The sequence below is a fragment of the Sylvia atricapilla genome, chromosome 3 (genome assembly GCF_009819655.1).
Source record: "Sylvia atricapilla isolate bSylAtr1 chromosome 3, bSylAtr1.pri, whole genome shotgun sequence".
Lineage (NCBI taxonomy): Eukaryota > Metazoa > Chordata > Aves > Passeriformes > Sylviidae > Sylvia > Sylvia atricapilla.
In genome coordinates, this window is record NC_089142.1 from 109,376,344 (window position 1) to 109,395,151 (window position 18,808).

The 18,808-nt window shown below is 46.4% G+C and overlaps 1 protein-coding gene across 3 annotated transcripts in view; it reads left to right on the forward strand.

Moving 5' to 3' along the window:
• BCL11A (BCL11 transcription factor A) overlaps positions 1–18,525 on the forward strand; it is a 71,906-nt gene extending 53,381 nt beyond the window's left edge. The window contains exons 3-4 of one of the 3 annotated variants that reach the window (XM_066316578.1): positions 8,214–10,093; positions 17,509–18,525. In XM_066316578.1, the coding sequence (XP_066172675.1) occupies positions 8,214–10,093; positions 17,509–17,610 (1,982 nt within the window). In that variant the 3' untranslated portion in view covers positions 17,611–18,525. Of the gene's footprint in view, positions 1–8,213; positions 10,988–17,508 lie in introns of those variants that run through there. The other 2 variants (XM_066316577.1, XM_066316576.1) reach the window with 2 other exon arrangements.
• The last annotated feature ends 283 nt before the right edge of the window (positions 18,526–18,808 follow it).

Genomic DNA, 18,808 nt, shown 5'->3' on the forward strand with positions numbered 1-18,808 from the left:
AAATCAGTCACAGGCTGATACCTTACTTGCCAAGTTGGAGCTCAAAGCAGGTTTTCTTGGTGGCCAAATCATCATTGCCTTGGAAATGGTGACAGACGCTGAGGTCAGGCCATGGGACCCCAGCACCCCATCGAGGCTCCGACAAGCCGTGTGTTTTGTTGCTAACGAAGTGTTTTTTGGGGATGGGAATTGTAAGTGTGTGGACTTGGTTTCTGGTTAGAAGAATGAGTAATGTTGAGGCTACAACCGAGTTGGTTACCCATGAAATACCCATTTCTTCTCCAGGCAGGAACTCGTCTCCATGGTTCCATCCCTTCCCACCCACTCTTTCCTCAGGCCCAAAAAACTTCTGCTTTGTGGAAACTTGATCAGTGCTGTAAAATCATAGGAAAATTTGGCTTTCAGAGAAAATGAGGAATTCTTGGAGTTCCTAACTCCAGTCTAAATCTTTGACTGGCAAAGTAATGCCAGCTGCTGTTACATTATTGCTGGGGCTTGGGTTTCTTTTTGAAGTTTCAGGAGTCATGGCATCAATGTTTTGGCCTGGTTCTTCCTTAAAGAGGGTTTTTAAAAGAAGGTGTAATGAAAAAATGGTGTTACTCACACTTGGTTGGGAAAGTGTTTTCCCAGTTTTAATCATGTGATTTCAGGAAGTCTGAACTTAAAGGCAGAACAATTATTTTCAGGAATATAAATATCGATATTGATATACCAATCTCAGTATTGAATATCAGTTTCAGGAATGCCTTTTATCAATGGGTTACAGTAAAGAAAATCAGATAAAGATGGTGGATGGGGCATTGAGAGTCCTGCAGGGCAAAATTTCTTCTAGATTTTTTGACATTTTCATGACCAAGCTGGTCCCAAGACTCTCCACCAGGCCTTTGCATGAACAGCGTGGACTTGGTTTGCAGAATTTTATTTTCAAAGGCAGAACAGCCTTTTTCCTGTTGTACAAGCAATACTACTTCACTTCCTTCAGATTTTTGGTGATATTTTCTTTTTCAGTGTTTCTGAATCTAGTTCCTCTCATGATAAAGAGAAAAAGTTAGAGAAGAAGTACCCTGTTGTACAAAAATGCAGCTACTGCTGTTATTTAGTATTATTCCAGTTATTATGATAGCAGCAGTGACAGTGCTGATGCTCCCAGTGCCAATAGCTACTTAAGACCAGTTAAAGATGGAGCAGGTTAATCATGTGCCTTTGCCAATCCAGAGGATCAGGGGGAGGAATTAGTGCAAGAAGGAAAAAATACGTTTGGACAGTTAGAGTTTCCCTTGTGAACTGATGCTACCAGGAAGAGGTGAGTCACGCCAGAGCAGCTCTTCCTTACTAAGGGAGAAGTGGCTGCTGCAGGAATGGAGCAGGACCTGCTTGTCTCCTGGCCCTCTGACACTTCCTGTGTCCCAACTGTTTCACTTCTCCAGTTTGCAGTTAAAAGGAATCTCAACAGTATGGATTTCCAAAGGAGAGAGAGAGAGAGAGAGAGAGAGAGAGGAGGGAAAAAAAAAAAAAAAAAAAAAAAAAAAAAAAAGAGGATATTTGACAAGCCAGATGGAGAACTGAATCAAGTACAAGTGATAACAATTAACTCAATTTTTTTCCTTCCCCCCTTTAAATACCATAACAACTCTGAATTTATCAGTCCAAAAATCAAGCAGTCAGTTGACATTAAAGCTGAATAAAGAAGTTCCTGGGTTTGGCTCAGGCTGTTCCTCCCACGATTGTGTGGTGGTGAGCAGAAGAGAGGGGGGTGCTTTAACTTCTGTCCTTGCTGTTTGCTAGAGGAAGGTGGTTATGTGCCCTGTTGGTGCAGGTAGCCTGGTAAAGACTCCTTGGTTTTGCCTACACGTGCAGGTGTCTTGGAAGGGTGAGGGAGAACACAGGGGCAAAGCCACCAAGGCCTGTGGTGGTGGTTTGTGGAGGGATGCTGCCGAGAACAGGGGTGGGGCTGTCCAGGCAGAAAAGCCACATCCAGGTCTGCTCAGAGATTTCTCTAGAATTTCTCTCTCTCTCTGAGGGAGTAAATCTGCAGCTGTGAATGAAATCCTTGCGCACACCATTGGCACATGCACAGCCACTGCTTACCCTGCCGTTTTGTTTGGGAAAACACTGGGAAAACTGGGGGGCCTCTAATGCTCCGTGTTTGTGTGCAGCTCGTGCAGTGCCCTGGGGTAAAACACACCTTGTGTTAAATATTCTGCTCCTTAAGTAGGGGCTCCTTCCCCAAACAGCATCCTGTGCTGTGGGCCTGGTTAGGGACACCCAGAGGATGCTGCATGTGCTATGTCCAGTGAGCAGCTTTCCTGGATCCAGCACTGACTTTTGAGAAACTAAGGAAGCTCTTCCAAAGCACATTGGCACAAGCATGCAGCTTATTCCATTACTCACTTGGCAATGCCTTAACTTGCATGCCTAGCTCCAGAAAGGCTTTTTAAATTATTTTTTTTTTTTTTTTCCCTCCCAGCAGTGGCATCTAGCTGACAGCTTCTCCTCCCAGCTGGTCTTCTCCCCAGCATCTTGTCTGGCTTTGCTGCTGGTGGCTGTGGAGACGGCTGTGGTTCTTGCTCAGAGCCAGCTCTATTGTGCCTGGAGGTGTTGGCTTGCTCCAGCTCGGACTCAGAGCGCACCGTGTATCTGTGAGCACAGTGCAGAAGCGCCAGCTTTTCCTTAATATAAAAAAAGCCACTTAATGCTGAAAGCAGCCATCTCTTAATATTTTACTGAGTAATTCTGCCAACCGCCCTTAAAGGCACTCAAATGCCAATATCCATCCCGCTCATTTGTTAACATTTTGCGGATCAGAAGCTAAATCTGTCACTCGTGTGTCACTGGTTAAGTCACTTCTTCTGGGGGCATGGCAGGCAAGAGCTGTTCTGCTCCTTTTTTTTTTTTTTTTTTTTTTTTAAAGCAGGAGCCAATTACTTCTCAATTACTTGAGAAGAACTGGACATTCGTGCTGCAGTGAAATGCTGTGCCTCATCACTGGTCTTTAGCCATCCAGGATGTAGAGAAGGAATAAAAATGTGATGGTGGTTGATGCTTCACTGAGTGAGGCCAGTCAGGTGTCATCTTGGCCCCAGGTTTGTATTTGGGTCATGGTATCCCCATGTAATTCTCCTACAGGGGTAATTTCCAAAGTAGGAGGAAAATGAGCAGTAAAATTGACTGGGAGGAAAAATGTACACACAAAAACATGAATGGTAATTGGAAGCTATTTGTAAAGAGTTGATGAGCTGTCCAGGAAGGAGAGGGCAACTTTGGCCCCAGTCCAAAACCCACTTCACTCGCTTCAGTGGTGAGATGAGAACAGCAATTAGATATTAAAAAAATCAATATATAACAATTAAAAAAATGGAAAATGGATAGCAATCAATCGCAGCGAGAAACCATGGCGGGCAGAGATCGCGTCAGGAGAGCTGGAGATGCCGAGGAAAGCTTGTGCCTGGCACCAATGGGGAGGGAAGGAGAAAGAGACCTTCTCAGGGTTTTGGAGAAGAAGAAAGGGATAAATGGAAGAAGTAATAAGGTAGAAATTTTTGATAAATATTTCTGCTGTAGACCTGGAGAGCAGCCGTGCTCTGTATCATTGGTGGGTGATGATGTTTTTTCCTAGCTCATTGGTAGCCACGGAGGGTTTTATGTGAGCAGATAGAAGAAATATTTCTCCTTCAATGAAGAGAAATATTTTAAAATAAAAAGGCCCTGAAAAGTTGAGCCCAAGGAACCTTGAAGAGTTGACATGTGATGCTTTAAAAAAGCTTATGAACTGGGAAAATGCTGTCAAGAGCTGGTCAGGGTAACGTGGGAGAGTTGGCAACACTTTGCTTATCTCTTCTGGGACATAATAACAGAAGAACCAACATAAGATTCAACTGATAAATAATTAAAGGATAGAAATATAATTTGTGCCACTCAGCCTAGATTTATGGAATATGGATCTTGTCAAATAAACCTGATTTCATTTTTCTGGATGACAGCTTTGGTTGATAAATGTAGATGGAATAGACTGCATGGTGTTGTGACATTGCATATGGGAAGACTGAGCATTGGGTGGTACTGCTAGCACAGGTGATGCAGAGCTGGCCAGCAGATTTGGGGATGTGGGGGTTTAGCTGGAGAGCTCAGCAGATGCTCGTGGGGGCCTCGGTGGTGCTTAGTGCTTTGTTGGTGATTTAGAAATTATCACACAATTGATAATTGGTTGATTGGCATTGTGGGTAAAGCAAAGGCAGGCGCAGAGCAAGAGAGGCAAGTTAATGGAGTGATCTGGAAAGACTGTCAGGAAGGATGTGTTGAGAAGACATCGGTCCAGCCTCAGTGGTCCTTGGCTGGAAGGGTGGAATTGGGGCTGTGCTTACAGAGCTGGGTGCAGTACCCTGGAAGGCATCAGCTCTGCGGGAAGCTGAGAGGAAAATCAAGTCTTTCCCAGCATGATGACAAGGGCTGGGCTGGTCCTTGAGTTAGTGGAGGAGTGGCCTCAGTATGGAAAAATAACTGGATTTTGAAGTGTACCTCAATTTCATGAAGAAGACCTTAGTGAGTGTGAGGAGCCCATTGTGTATCAAGAGCTTTTCAGTATTGAAACACCACAGAAAACCTCAAAATATAAAGAGAACGGGTAGGGGCTAGAGCTAGAGAAGTTCAGGTGAATCCCAGTACCTGTCTGTGAGTGCGGTTGGCAGTGGGAACTGACTGTGGTGGCAAGCAGTGGGTGCTCTCCTTGTCTGCTGAGCTGGTTTGAGTAGATTTCACTGGGATTTTGTGATCTGCCCTACGTTTTGCAAGGCTGGAGGGGGTTGTGCCTTACTGAAAGACACTGTGTTGGTCAGTGACATGTACTGCAGGGCACATCAGAGGGTGAGAGCTGAGGGGTCCTTTTCAGCCTCAGTTTCCTGAACTGAGGAGTAGCTAAGGATGTGAGCTCCAGCCCCAGACTGTGAGCTCCAGCCCTGCTGCTGGTGGCCAAGGAGGGCAGGTTCAGTGGTGACTCCTGATTCATGGAAATCAGCTGAAAGCCCCAGTGGCATCACAACGGATGGCATATCCCATCACATTGTCCTGGTGGATGGTGAGGCACGAAGAGCCCTATGGGATCTTCTCCAGCTCTGTCCTTGGCCAGCACCAGCTTTTCCCTGCTGCGAGACCCACCTTGCTTGCCTGTGGTCATGCCTAGATGCATTATCTGGGAATGTTGTGTGGACACAGGGGCTGGCCCACGCAGTAAGGAGACATCGGTGGATAGTTGTGGCCTTTGGGTCTGACTCTTGAGGAAACCCAAATGCTGTCCCAAAAAACCCCATGGTGGTGGTAGAATTGGGAGAAAAGGAGGGGGGCGAGTGCCTTCCAATCCCAGGGATTGCTGCAGCGGTCTAAGGACCCATCTTGTTACTGTGCATTAGTGCCATAATTTTTGCAGTTTGGCAAGGCTGCATCAGACTGGAACGTATCTCTAGGTGGTGATATGGTCAGTCAATAGCCTTCATAATTAATCAAGCACTAATAGACAAATTAGAAATCATGTCTCTTCAGAGCAGGAGGTGGAGACAAATGGCTGGTGGATTTTAACTATTTCGCTCCTTTGTTTTATTGCCTGGTTTTACGCTGCTCTCTTGAAAATAGTGGGTTGTTTAGGAAGTTTTGTACATAAACATGATTTAAAATGTAAATTATTATCTTGATTACCAAACATGGACAGTGAATTGGAAACTTGTTTTTCAGGAAGCACATGAAGAATAATCTTATATTTTACACTTCACTAAGTCAATGTAGCCCTAATTTTGCCACACAGGAAATCAATTCCAGTCTTTATAACAGTCAAAGATGTTATGAACAAAGTAATTTTGCAAATTATGGCAAGTAACACATTTATTGATGACTGTAGCTTAGGAATTTAGAATTTGTGAGCACTGTAATATAATAAGGCTGCACTGGCAGGAACTGAGTGAAATACAGATTATACGGTGAAACTGTAATGCATCATTTGCTATTAGTGGACTGGTAATAATTACCAGTTTCAAAGCAGCTTTTTCCATGTAATCTTTAGTCTCAGTCGTAACAGCCCTTCTCATTGACATTATGATTACACGAGCTGCCCTTATGATCTAGAATATCTAGTTGATGGGAATACTAAAATGTGGTAGCAAACGCTCGATGTTGTATCCTCATTATAAGATAAAATGCTATTTTCTCTGACCTGATCTATAAGGTAGAGAGGCGAGGTAGTATTTCGTTGTTAGCTCCTACCGTGGTGTTAAAAACTTCCACTTCATTATGATGAAGCAGGATAATTTTTTGCCTCCCCCCCCCCCAAGCTTACAAATGAGCATAGGAATGTGAAAGTCCAATTGAATTTTCCTCTAATTTCAGCAGATTTAGGTATTTATCTGTGCTTACGTGCCTGGCACGTACTAAACACAACAGTGCATTTTATTCCAATGCAGGCTTCAGGATGAAACATTAAATATTATTCCAAGGGCTTTTAAAGTGATTAAAGTGTTAAATGCCTGCTGTAGATGATTGAGGCTCTTTGCTTGCCTGATTCAGCTTCTCAGGCCAAACGTAGAATAGCGGCAGAGCCGGGAGGCAGGGAGGGAAGCTGGGATGGAGCAGTACAGCCAGAGCTGGATCTCATAGGATCATGGAATGGTTTGTGTTGAAAGGGACCTTAAAGATGCCTGGTTCTGTCCTGTATCCTCAGATCTTCAAGGAGGAAAATGCCCACATGATGCTTTTCCTCCTCTGCTATGAGATGGGAAGTAAGATGGGTGCAGATAAAACCATGTCCCCTTTCCTAATTCCCCTTATTTGTTTTCTTTTAATTTTCCTTTGTATTAGGCAAATAGGGGAAACCTAATGAGGGCAACTCTCAGTGCAGCCTGTTTGTCCAAGAGGGATGTCTAAGGAGCAGATTCCTTGGGATGTAAGTGTTGGGTCAAGGCAGGAATATGTGCTAAAGGCCAGTATCACCCTACGAGCTGATGCCCTTGGAGCTGATGCTCCTGGTTTATATCTATGGTTTAGCAAACCTCAACGTTATTTTTATTTGTTAAAATATCACTAAACAACAGCTCAGTGAGAACTGCTGAACAAGGCTGGAAATGAATTTATATCCTTCTCTTAGCTCCACCTTTGGTTTACCAGCATTTAGCAAAAAGCATCCATATGAGGGTGGAAGTGAATTATTCGCAAAATCCCAGTAATCAATAAAGGCACCCTCACCTTCACCATATCTCACGCCACTCTTCCCTCACGGGCAGCCCTTAAAAAGTTATTCATCCCCCTTGTTTTGCCATATATTAGAAGGGGCTGCTTTCTGCTGTCATTATTAGCCGGCTTTTTGTTTAGTTATTTATTAGTTGGTTGCTCTTTTATAATGTCCGTGTTATCTCCAAAAATAAATTATCATGAAATAGAGTTAGCTCACTACTTGCCAAAGTGGCATTTACCATCCTCAGCTTCTTTTCAGCACGAGAGAAATAACGCGGCTCCGGCAGGGCGCTCGGCCAGGCCTCCTGGCCACCCTCCAGCTCTCTCCCTGGCGGAGCTGCCGCTCTCTCTGTCTTCTCCTTTCCCTGTCCCATGCTAGATGTTTTTACACCCCGCTCCTTTCCCTTTTTATTTTTATTTCTTTATTTCTTTCCTTGCCCCGGAGGTGAATCTCTGCTAAGGAGCAGAAATTGATTCTTAATTGTGTACACATTGTTAGTCTCAAAATAAGGAAGAGACTGAAAACGTGTTGATGCCCAGCTTGCTGGCAGTTGTGATGTTTGAACTGATCTGTGTGGAGTGCTTTTCAGAAGGGGATTTCTTTATTTTGTATTTATTTATCTATCTATTTATATATTTATTTACCAACACTCTAAATGCCTGCAGCCTCTTGCAGCATAAAGTCTGCTGAGTTGGAGCAGGCTTTGATTGACTTTAACATCTCTTGCTTTCCTTAGCTCATTTTATTCTGTGGTTACCCAGCATGGTTCAGTGTTGAGCCCAGAGCTGGGCATGGTGGGAGGAGGTGGATGTGCTTGGCGTGGGTTTGGATTTCCCCACTGTGTCCCTCACCTTTTCCCCATTCATGTCCCCTTCCTGTCCCTCAGCTGGGATGTTCCTTCCCCAGCTCCCAGCCGAGTGTCCCAGAGGAGGAGAGGAGGTTAGGCGGGGAGGTGAGCCCTCGACGGCCGGAGATTGACGCTGCTTGTTGTGTTATTTTGCAGGTAAAGATGAGCCCAGCAGCTACACGTGTACGACTTGTAAACAGCCTTTCAACAGCGCCTGGTTCCTCTTGCAGCACGCACAGAACACGCACGGCTTACGGATCTACCTAGAAAGCGAGCACGGCAGCCCCCTGACGCCACGGGTTGGTATCCCAACAGGACTAGGTGCAGAGTGCCCTTCCCAGCCACCTCTCCACGGGATTCACATTGCAGACAATAACCCTTTTAACCTGCTCAGAATACCCGGCTCGGTCTCGAGGGAGGCGTCGGGGCTGGGAGAAGGGCGTTTCCCACCCACGCCGCCCCTCTTTAGCCCTCCCCCGAGGCACCATTTGGATCCGCATCGCATTGAGCGCCTGGGTGCGGAAGAAATGGCTCTGGCCACCCATCACCCTAGTGCCTTTGACAGGGTGCTGCGACTGAACCCCATGGCGATGGAGCCCCCCGCTATGGATTTCTCACGGAGGCTGCGGGAGCTGGCCGGCAACACCTCCAGCCCACCCTTGTCCCCGAGCCGGCCCAGCCCTATGCAAAGGTTGCTGCAGCCCTTCCAGCCCAGCAGCAAGCCCCCGTTCCTGGCCACACCGCCCCTTCCTCCTCTGCAGTCTGCTCCTCCTCCCTCCCAGCCCCCCATGAAGTCCAAGTCCTGCGAGTTCTGCGGGAAGACCTTCAAGTTTCAGAGCAACCTGGTGGTCCACCGCCGGAGCCACACAGGGGAGAAGCCCTACAAGTGCAACCTCTGCGACCACGCCTGCACGCAGGCCAGCAAGCTTAAGCGCCACATGAAGACCCACATGCACAAGTCCTCCCCCATGACAGTGAAGTCAGACGACGGGCTCTCCACCGCCAGCTCCCCCGAGCCAGGCACGAGCGACCTGGTGGGCAGCGCCAGCAGCGCCCTCAAGTCCGTGGTGGCTAAGTTCAAGAGCGAGAATGACCCCAACATGATCCCCGAGAATGGGGATGAGGAAGAGGAGGAGGAGGAGGAGGAAGAGGAGGAGGAGGAGGAGGAAGAGGAGGAGGACTTGAATGAGAGCGACAGGCCGGACTATGGCTTTGGGATGAGCCTGGAGGCGGCCCGTCATCACGAGAACAATTCGCGGGCTGGCGAGGAGGGCCGGGCGATGCCGGACGTCATGCAGGGCATGGTCTTGAGCTCCATGCAGCACTTCAGCGAGGCCTTCCACCAGGTCCTGGGGGAGAAACACAAGCGGGGCCACCTCCCCGAGCCCGAGGTGCACAGGGACACTTGTGACGAAGACTCAGTGGCCGGCGAGTCCGACCGCATTGACGAGGGGGCCGTCAACGGCCGGGGCTGCTCCCCGGGGGAGTCTGCCTCGGGAGGCCTGTCCAAAAAGCTGCTGCTGGGTAGCCCCAGCTCCCTGAGCCCCTTCTCCAAACGCATCAAGCTGGAGAAGGAGTTCGACCTGCCGGCCGCCGCCATGCCCAACACCGAGAACGTTTACTCCCAGTGGCTGGCGGGCTACGCCGCCTCCCGGCAGCTGAAGGACCCCTTCCTCAGCTTCGGCGACTCCCGACAATCGCCCTTCGCCTCCTCCTCCGAGCACTCCTCGGAGAACGGCAGCCTGCGCTTCTCCACGCCGCCGGGCGAGCTGGACGGAGGGATCTCAGGCCGCAGCGGCACAGGAAGCGGAGGGAGCACCCCCCATATTAGTGGCCCGGGCCCTGGCAGGCCCAGCTCAAAAGAGGGCAGACGCAGCGACACTTGTGAGTACTGTGGGAAGGTCTTCAAGAACTGTAGTAATCTCACCGTCCACAGACGGAGCCACACGGGCGAGAGGCCGTATAAGTGTGAGCTTTGCAACTACGCCTGCGCCCAGAGTAGCAAGCTCACCCGGCACATGAAAACACACGGGCAGGTGGGAAAGGACGTTTACAAATGCGAGATTTGTAAGATGCCTTTTAGCGTGTACAGTACCCTGGAGAAACACATGAAAAAATGGCACAGTGATCGAGTCTTGAATAACGAGATAAAAACTGAATAGAGGTATATTCGTACCCCCCTTTCCCCCCCATCCACCCCCGTCCCTAACCCATCCCGCATCCCTGTAGAGGTTTTCTAGTCCCTTGTGATGGAAGTCATGGAAGCTAAGGATATTTGAAAAGTGCTTGTCACCAGCACACCCTGTTTATTTTCTTTTTGTTCTCACCGTTTGAATGCATGATCTGTATCGGGGCAATACTATTGCATTTTACGCAAACTTTGAGCCTTTCTCTTGTGCAATAATTTACATGTTGTGTATGTTGGGGTTTTTTTTGTTTTGTTTTGGGTTGTTTTTTTTTTTTATTTTGGTTGGTTGGTTTTATTTTTTTTATTTTTTTTTTTTAATTTTTGGATTAGACAGCATGTATGGTATGTTATGGCTGTTTTTAAATTGTCCCTGATTAGTTGCTGAGCAAACACGTCGCTGTTTCCAATTCCGTTCGGGAAAAAAAAACAAAAAAAAAAAACAAAAAAGGAAAAGAAAAAAAAAAAAGAGGAAAAAAGAGGAGAGGAGGAGGAGGAGGGAAAAAAAAAAAGAAAAAAAGTGAAACAAAACCAAACCCGAGAGCAAACAAAACCCACCATGCTGCATACATCCTGTAATACATATCATGTACAGTTTTGTTTTGTGACGTGCAAAGGAAAACTCGCTGTGGGTGACCCTCTGCGGACAGGACCGATAGCACCGAAGAAGCATTGTGTTAGCCTAGATTGCTGTCTTAAACCAATAAATCCACAATTGGAGACAAGAGTTCCCCTTGGGAACATTTTTAAAAAAGGCCTTTAATTGGGAATAACCGACCGCCACCAGTCAGGAAGAGGTAGATTTCTCTTAGCATTTGATTTCAGACACGCCCACCCACCCACACACACCCACACACACACTGATAATAATAATAATAAAAAAAATAATCCGAGTGCCTTGGATCTGTCGCGGCCGATGCCGATGGCTCCTTTCTGCTCGTCCTCCAACGCCGGCCACCTAGGAACGAAGAGGGAAGAGGAAACTAAGGAAGAGAAAGAAATGACCCGCTCAGTCCTAGTTAATCATCATTCTCCTCTGCCTTTTATTACTATCATTAATTATTATTATTATTATTATTATTACTATTTTTTTTTTAAAAACTGATCATACCAGTCTAAAAACCTGCTTGGCTCATGGAGAGAGCTTAAAGCGTGAGGTAGAACCTTCCCCCTGCCCGCCCTGCCCCAAACTTTTATTCGCCCTCCCCATCAATGATGAACTAAAATGTGAAACGCACAGAAGCCCTTCAACACCATTAAACACACAATAAAGGAAATCCGTTTTATGAAGATATTTACTTTTAATAATATCTCTTATTGATTTTGGCACCAAAACAAATAAATCCAGAGCCACTTGGTTGTCAAGCTGACAATCAAATTATAAACTTTAAGACCTCGTGTATACCGTATAAAAAATAAAATAAAGACTGGCAATAATATTTTACCGAGTGTAACAGATAGAGGAGCAAAAAATAAATAAATTGTGATTTATTAGCACAATGTGGTACTGTTTGCCATTTAAAACTAGAACAGGTGTATAAGCTAATATCAACAAAGTGGTGATTAACTATGAACTCTTAAGACTTGCCTTTAATGTGACGCTTTGGAAGAAGTAACAGAAATTAAAAAAAAAAAAAAAAAAAAAAGGAAAAAAAAAGCAAAAGAGTAGCAGTATCCGTCTGTGCTGCCTAAAAGTTGTCCTTCATTTTTTTTTTTTTCCCATCCTCTGTGTGCTATTTGTGTTGACGTGGAAGAGGATTCCTTGTTTTATTCCTAAGCTAGCGCCTGCCCCGGTTGGTGTTCAAATAGCACTTGACTCTGCCTGTGATGTCTGTATCTTTTTCTTTAATCAAAGGTACAGAGGTTGAGTATAAAATAAGACTGCTCAGATAGGACAATTAAGTGCACTGTACAATTTTCCCAGTTTACAGGTCTATACTTTAAGGGAAAAGTTGCAAGAATGCTGAAAAGAAAATAAAAAAAATAAAAATTCAACACACATTGAGCATAAAAACAAACAAAAACAAACCCACAAAAACCCCACAAACTTTGCCAGCCATTTACTTGACTAATGAGCTTATCTTCTCGGACGCGACATTACAGCGCTGTGAATGGAAACAGACTCTACACTCACGTAAAATGAATGATTGCTTTCACTCCTACAGTGCAAGGATTTTTTTTTTTTATTTTGTACAAAAAAAAAGGATTAAAAAAAAAAAACCACCACAAAACCTTTTTTTAAATATAAATGTTAAGAAAAATTTTTTAAGGAAGAAAAAGGAAAAAAAAAGAAAAAAACCACAACACTTCATTATGTTTAGGGGGAAACTGTATTTTAGGGTTCATTGTCTTGGTGGTGTACAAGACTTGTTACTCATTTTCAAATGGTAGTGGAAATTCTATGCCTTGGATATACACAGCTCTTCAGGTTGTATAAAAACATGCATTGGGGAAAGGTTTTAAGATTATATAGTACTTAAATATAGGAAAATGCACACTCATGTTGATTCCTATGCTAAAACACATTTATGGTCTCTTTTTTCTGTATTTCTAGAATGGTATTTGAATTAAATGTTCATCTAGTGTAGGCACTATAGTATTTATATTGAAGCTTGTATTTTTAACTGTTGCTTGTTCTCTCAAAAGGTATCGATGTACCTTTTTTGGTAGTGGAAAAACAAAAAAAAACCACAGGCTGCCACAGTATATTTTTTTAATTTGGCAGGATAATATAGTGCAAATTATTTGTATGTTTCAAAAAAAAGAAAAAAGACAAAAAGACAAAAAAAGGTGTGACATTGCACAGGTCCGAGGCCATATAATGGCCCTTTGGGGGGAAACCTGTTCTGATGTCACGCTGCTGGCCGTCACAGAGGGGTGTACATATCTTTTTTCGTTCTTTTTTCCTGCTGCCATACTGTATGCAGTACTGCAAGCTAATAACGTTGGTTTGTTATGTAGTGTGCTTTATGTCCCTTTCCTTCTATCACCCGACATTCCAGCATCTTAACTTCATATGCAGTAAAAGAAAGAAAAGAAAAGAAAGAAAAGAAAGAAAGAAAAAAAAAAAAAAAGCTTAAAAAAAAGAAAAAAAAAAAAAAAGAAAAAACCGTTTTGCAGTTTTTTTCATTGCCAAAAACTAAATGGTGCTTTATATTTAGATTGGAAAGAATTTCATATGCAAAGCATATTAAAGAGAAAGCCCGCTTGAGTCAATACTTTTTTGTAAATGGCAATGCAGAATATTTTGTTATTGGCCTTTTCTATTCCTGTAATGAAAGCTGTTTGTCGTAACTTGAAATTTTATCTTTTACTATGGGAGTCACTATTTATTATTGCTTATGTGCTCTGTTCAAAACAGAGGCACTTAATTTGATCTTTTATTTTTCTTTGGGGTTTTTTGGGGGGGGACTTTTTTTAAATTTTTTTTTTAATTTTTTTTTTTTTTTTTTTTTATTATTTGGATGACCAAAGGTCATTACAACCTGGCTTTTTATTGTATTTGTTTCTGGTCTTTGTTAAGTTCTATTGGAAAAACCACTGTCTGTGTTTTTTTGGCAGTTGTCTGCATTATCCTGTTCATACACCCATTTTGTCCCTTTATTGAAAAAATAAAAAAAAAACCTTAAAGTACACAGTGTCAGCTTCTGGTGTCCTCATTTGACACACGCTGTAGGTGGCTTCCAGCAGCAGGCTGTAGGGGAAGGCCCTGCACAGGGGCGTTTTGGGGGGCCCGCTCCAGTCCCCAGGGAGCGCCTGCCACCCAGCTTGGCCTTAAATCAGCCCCCTCTGCCCAGGAAGAGGATTTTTGGGCTAAGGAGTTCCCTTTCCGGCCAGTGGAAGGTGTTTGCAGTCTGGACCTGTAGCTTTGGGATTTTTCCCCCCCTCTAGATCAGGAGTGAGCTGTGAGCCCCTCACCGCGATAGCCTGCGGCACCCTTCACTTCACTCAGTCTGCAGCAGGGACTTCCCTCCCCGTTTGGCAAATCTGTGGCAGAAGAGGTGAGCAAACCCACAGCTCTGCAGCCCCTCAGGGCACCCTCATCCCCGGCTGCTTTTGGGGACGGGGGTGAAATCAGCCACTGGCACATGCGGGCGCGTGGGCAGCAGCTGATTTCTCTCAGGGGGCTGAGATCTCCAACTGTGGCTCTGGGATCACACTGACCCCAGCCCAAAGCTCCCAGCCCTGCTCCTGACTGGAGCTGGGAGCTCCCTTCTTTTCTCCCCGGGCTTTGATTTTTTATTTATTTTTAATTTTTAAAATTTTTTTTAAATTTTTTTTTTGGTGGGAATTGCAGGTTTCTGTGCGTTGTCTCTAAAATCTGGAGTTCAGGTCCTCCCTGCCCTCCCCCCCCCACCTTAGGGGTCTGTATATGTTGTCAGTTTGACAAATACTGCATGTTGCAGCATCTCTTTACTTTATTAAAGCACATTCCGCTGTGATATTGTCTCTTGCTGTTCCTAGTGTAATGGATTTAATACTTTTTTTTTTCTTTTTCTTTTTTTTTTGATCTCTGTAAAACCTTCCAGTTGTTCTGTTGTCTTCTTGTGATGGCATCGTTTGTTGCCTGTATTTTGCCCGGCGCCTTCTGAAGGGGAGGTTTGGAACTGAAAAAAAAAAAAAAAAAAAACCTATCTAAAGAAAAAAAAATATTCCTTTTCTAAAAGAGATTTGACAAGAATGTAGTAAAGCTCCATTTTAATTCTGGAAGAGGAGGGATGGAGATTCTGTTGTCTGGGCTAGTGGGATGAGATTGTGGCGAGGCTGGAAAGGTGCCGGCAGTGCCCCTGAGCGGAGCTCCCCTTCAGCAGGCTGGTCCCCACTGCCTGGAGCTGGAGTTGTGCCAGAGGGATCCCTAGCACAGCCTGGGGGAGGCAGAGGTAGCAGGCATGGACACTGGCTGTTCCCTGGAGGGCCGGTGTCCACAGGAATGTGCTTTGCATCTGCCTTGATGACACATCTTTTGATCCCATGCCATGAAATACCTGTACAGAGTCCGGTCTCTCCCTCCCTGTCACTATTTTTATTGCTGGTTGTTGGGACCACGGTGCAAGATGTTTTCTGGAGGACTGGGGCTAAGCTGTGCCCGGAGTCAAGTGTAGCCTGGCTGTCTTTCAGAGAGGGTGCTGTTCCCTGGGTCCATCCTACTGTGCTCATCATCCCACTGCCTTCCCTTATACTGTGTTTTACTTCTGAAATAATCATATATAAAAGCACACGGCCAGGCACCGGCATACACAGGCATCACTAGGTAGACCTGTGCTGCTGCAAGATTTAACCAGTGGAAAGCAAACGATTGCCTTCTTTATTAAGCGGCACAGCGATGCGTGTGATTCACAGGTTTCCCAGAGCTGAATTTTCCACGTTTCCCAGAGCTGGATGAGCCCAGCGTGGCACACAGGGCAGGGGTGGTGGTTTGGAGGAAGGAGAAGCGGCTCTGCTGTAGGAGGAGTTGTCTGAACACCGGCTGGCGAGGGCGTAGCTTGCGAGTGGCAACGTGCTGTCACCCTGACACCAGAGCAGATGCTCATGAACGTGGTGTTTTTCCACCAGGGGCAATAAGTTAATGGTGTGATGAATCCACTGAAGTTTGTTGGGTTGGGGCATGGATGTCCCAGGCCCCACCATGTGCTCTCGAGCTACTTTGGCACGCGTGACCTGTGCTCCCCAGAAATTTCCCTGTTTCTGTGCAAAAAGATCTCTCTAGGAATAAGTGGTACTTGGGTAACAGCATCTCTGTTGTTAAAATCTCAAGCCCCGTCAACTTTTGAGGAGGAACATGTGTTTATGGCATAGACCCTTTAGTATCTAATCTCCTCCAAATTGAATGATTAATGTAATAATGAAGGCGCTGAAACAGTATCCAGAATTTAGACTACAGATGTTTCATATTTATTATGTTTCCAAGGGCTGAGATAATACAGAAATAAGCGATACCATGTCTTTGCTTGACATTCAGGAGGCTGTGGCGTATCTGATGAGATACAGTTTTGGGGTTTATCTTAGTGCAGAGTTTGTGCCCAACAGAAAAGCGATACCAGCTGCTCTTTTAGATCCCTCCTTCTCTTTTTTCCTCCAATAAAAACTGAAACCCACTTTTGGCGAATGCACGGACAAATTGTAGTATTGACTAGGAGAGAGTGATACTGCCCGGAGGGCTCTTTGCCAGAGCTGCTGAAGAGATGCTGCTCCTCGAGCCCAGATGCTTGGCTGCTGCTTTCCAACGAGCCACAGGCATGCAGGAGGGACAGGAGGTGTGGGGGAACCCCAAGGTGTTGTGCCCCTCAGCAGGACTTAAACTTTGCAGTGGTGGTGTGCTAGTGGCCGGGATGGCTGTGCTGCTCTTGGCAGCCTCGGAAGTCTCAGCCAGCTTTAACATTAGCCTGCAAACTGTTGGGCTGGGACAGCGGCAGCAGCAGCAAGCCCTCCCTGGAGGGAAATCAGGCACGGTGCTCTTGACTTCAGAGGAGACTCTCCGGTTAACACCCACTGAAGATCTGGCCTAGGAAGGAGCTGGTTACCAAGTCCTGATGGCGGCTCACCTGTAGTAGCCCTTTAACCACTCTTTTAAGTGTTAATGAAGTAAATTCAACAGAAACCAGCTCCCCGTTGGGCTGCCAGGGTGGATTTTGAAGAGCGTGTTGATGATGTGCCAGCCTTGTGCTCCCAGCTTGCTTGTAGCCTTTAGCCTGGTGTGGGTATTGCGGAGCTGGGTGATCAGCCTGGAGCAGGGGCTGGGAGCCAGGAATGGTTGCTTTCCAGTGCCCCATCCCATGCTGCTGCAGTCAGTGGCTTTGCTGGGCATGGGCTGGGGCTGTGCAGCCTGAGCTTTGCTGCTGCATCGTGTTTTTCCATGCCATGTGGGATCCATCGTGCCGGGAGTTGGGAAAAGCCCTCTGTGAACCACCTGCCGTGTGCCGTGCTAACAGTTCCAGTGGCTTTAGGAAGGCCTTCAGCACCTGGGGGAAGCCCATGAGGGTTTGGGAAGGACTAGGAGGAGGTTTGCAAGACAGGTTGGCTTGGTCCTCGCCCAGTAAAGTCCAGAGGTTTTTCTTCCTAAATGGTCCCTGTGGTTCCTGCGTGGTGCCGAGGATGCTGGATGCGGGAGTGTGGCCTGAGAGAGGAAGGGCTCCATCCCGCCATATCGCTTTGTGGCAGTTGGGTGTCCTAGTCGTTAGAGACAAAAAGAAAAGTAGGATAAGGGAATGACTCACACCGTGGGCCATGTCACACCTGTTCTCTCCTCTGTCCCCATGCTCTCTGTAGGTTCGGCGTACCCCCCCAGCTGGCGCAGCGCCCAGGGAGCCCCGGATGTCTGGCAGTTTTCGGATGGAAGTTCAAGAGCACTTAAATTCTGAAAGGAGGTGAAGCTGGGGCGAGCAGCCGGCGGCGTCTCGGCGTCTGGAGGTGGCCTGTGTCCTGCTGGCTCGCCGCATCCCCGGGAGAGCCTGAGGAGTCACCCGCCGACGGCAGCGCTCCCCGGGTTCCTCCTGCCTGCAAGACTATCGTATTTATATTTTGTAATAGAGTACAACACTTCTTTGGGGTTGGTTTTTTGGGGTTGTTTTTTTTTTTTTTTTTGTTCATTGGTTTCTTTTTTTTTCATTTTCTAAAAACAAACAAATGAAAAAAAAAAAAAACCCACCCACCAAGGTCAAGGGCTTAATGATGGCTTCGACTGGCTCCTTTCCCCATGGAAAAGACTGTCTTGCTCTCGTGGACAACCCAGCCTGTTGGTTATCCCCGCAAAGTGCCATTCCTCGGGAGGCACATCTGATGTGATGAATTAAAAATAAAGCAAAACACAGTGTAGGTCTGTGGGTGGGTGGGAAATTGCCATAATAAATGTTGGAGCTTTAGGTTTTGTTTGCTCTGTCTTTAATTTTTAATGCTAACAAGGGCCAGACGGCTGGTGTGACTTTGTGTTCCCATACCAGCTGCAGAAAAGAAAGTGCTGAGTTTTTACTAGGGCTGGTGTTGGCACGAGGGGCTGCCTGGCCCCGGTGGACAGACCCTTTCTGGCAGAGCTAGGCCAGGAGATGGGCTTAGGGCCGGGAACCCTGAGCAGTGCTGAGCCCCCTCTGGTCTTTGGTGATGCTGAAAGAGGGGGGGGATGTCTCCCGGCTCTCCTGCATCGTCCTCGATGAATGCCAGCTGTTGTGTTGCATTTCTGCTGTTCAGCTATGTCCTTTTGGGGCTGCTGGGATCCGTGACGTCCGCTCGTGTCCGTGCAAGAAGTGAGGCCAGTGCAGGTTTTGGGAGGGGCAGTCATGCTCTGGAAACGCTGTCAGGCCAGGGGATGCAGAGCCCTGCCCTGAGCTGGGGGAGCTGCTGTCAGGTTGTTATCCTGGTGTTTCCCAGACTTTGCACCAGGGTCTTGCCAGCGACGCCCATCCCTTGGTCAGCACTGAGCATCCCCCCAAGGAGTCTCCTGGTGTGGGGCCCAGGTGCTTTGCCGAATGGAAGATGGGTTATGTGTGAGCTTTGTGCCTTCTCTGGTGGGATTTATAGGCTGTAGCTGCTCACGCCTGTGCTGAGGAGTGGGAATGGGCCTTATTTGGTGAAA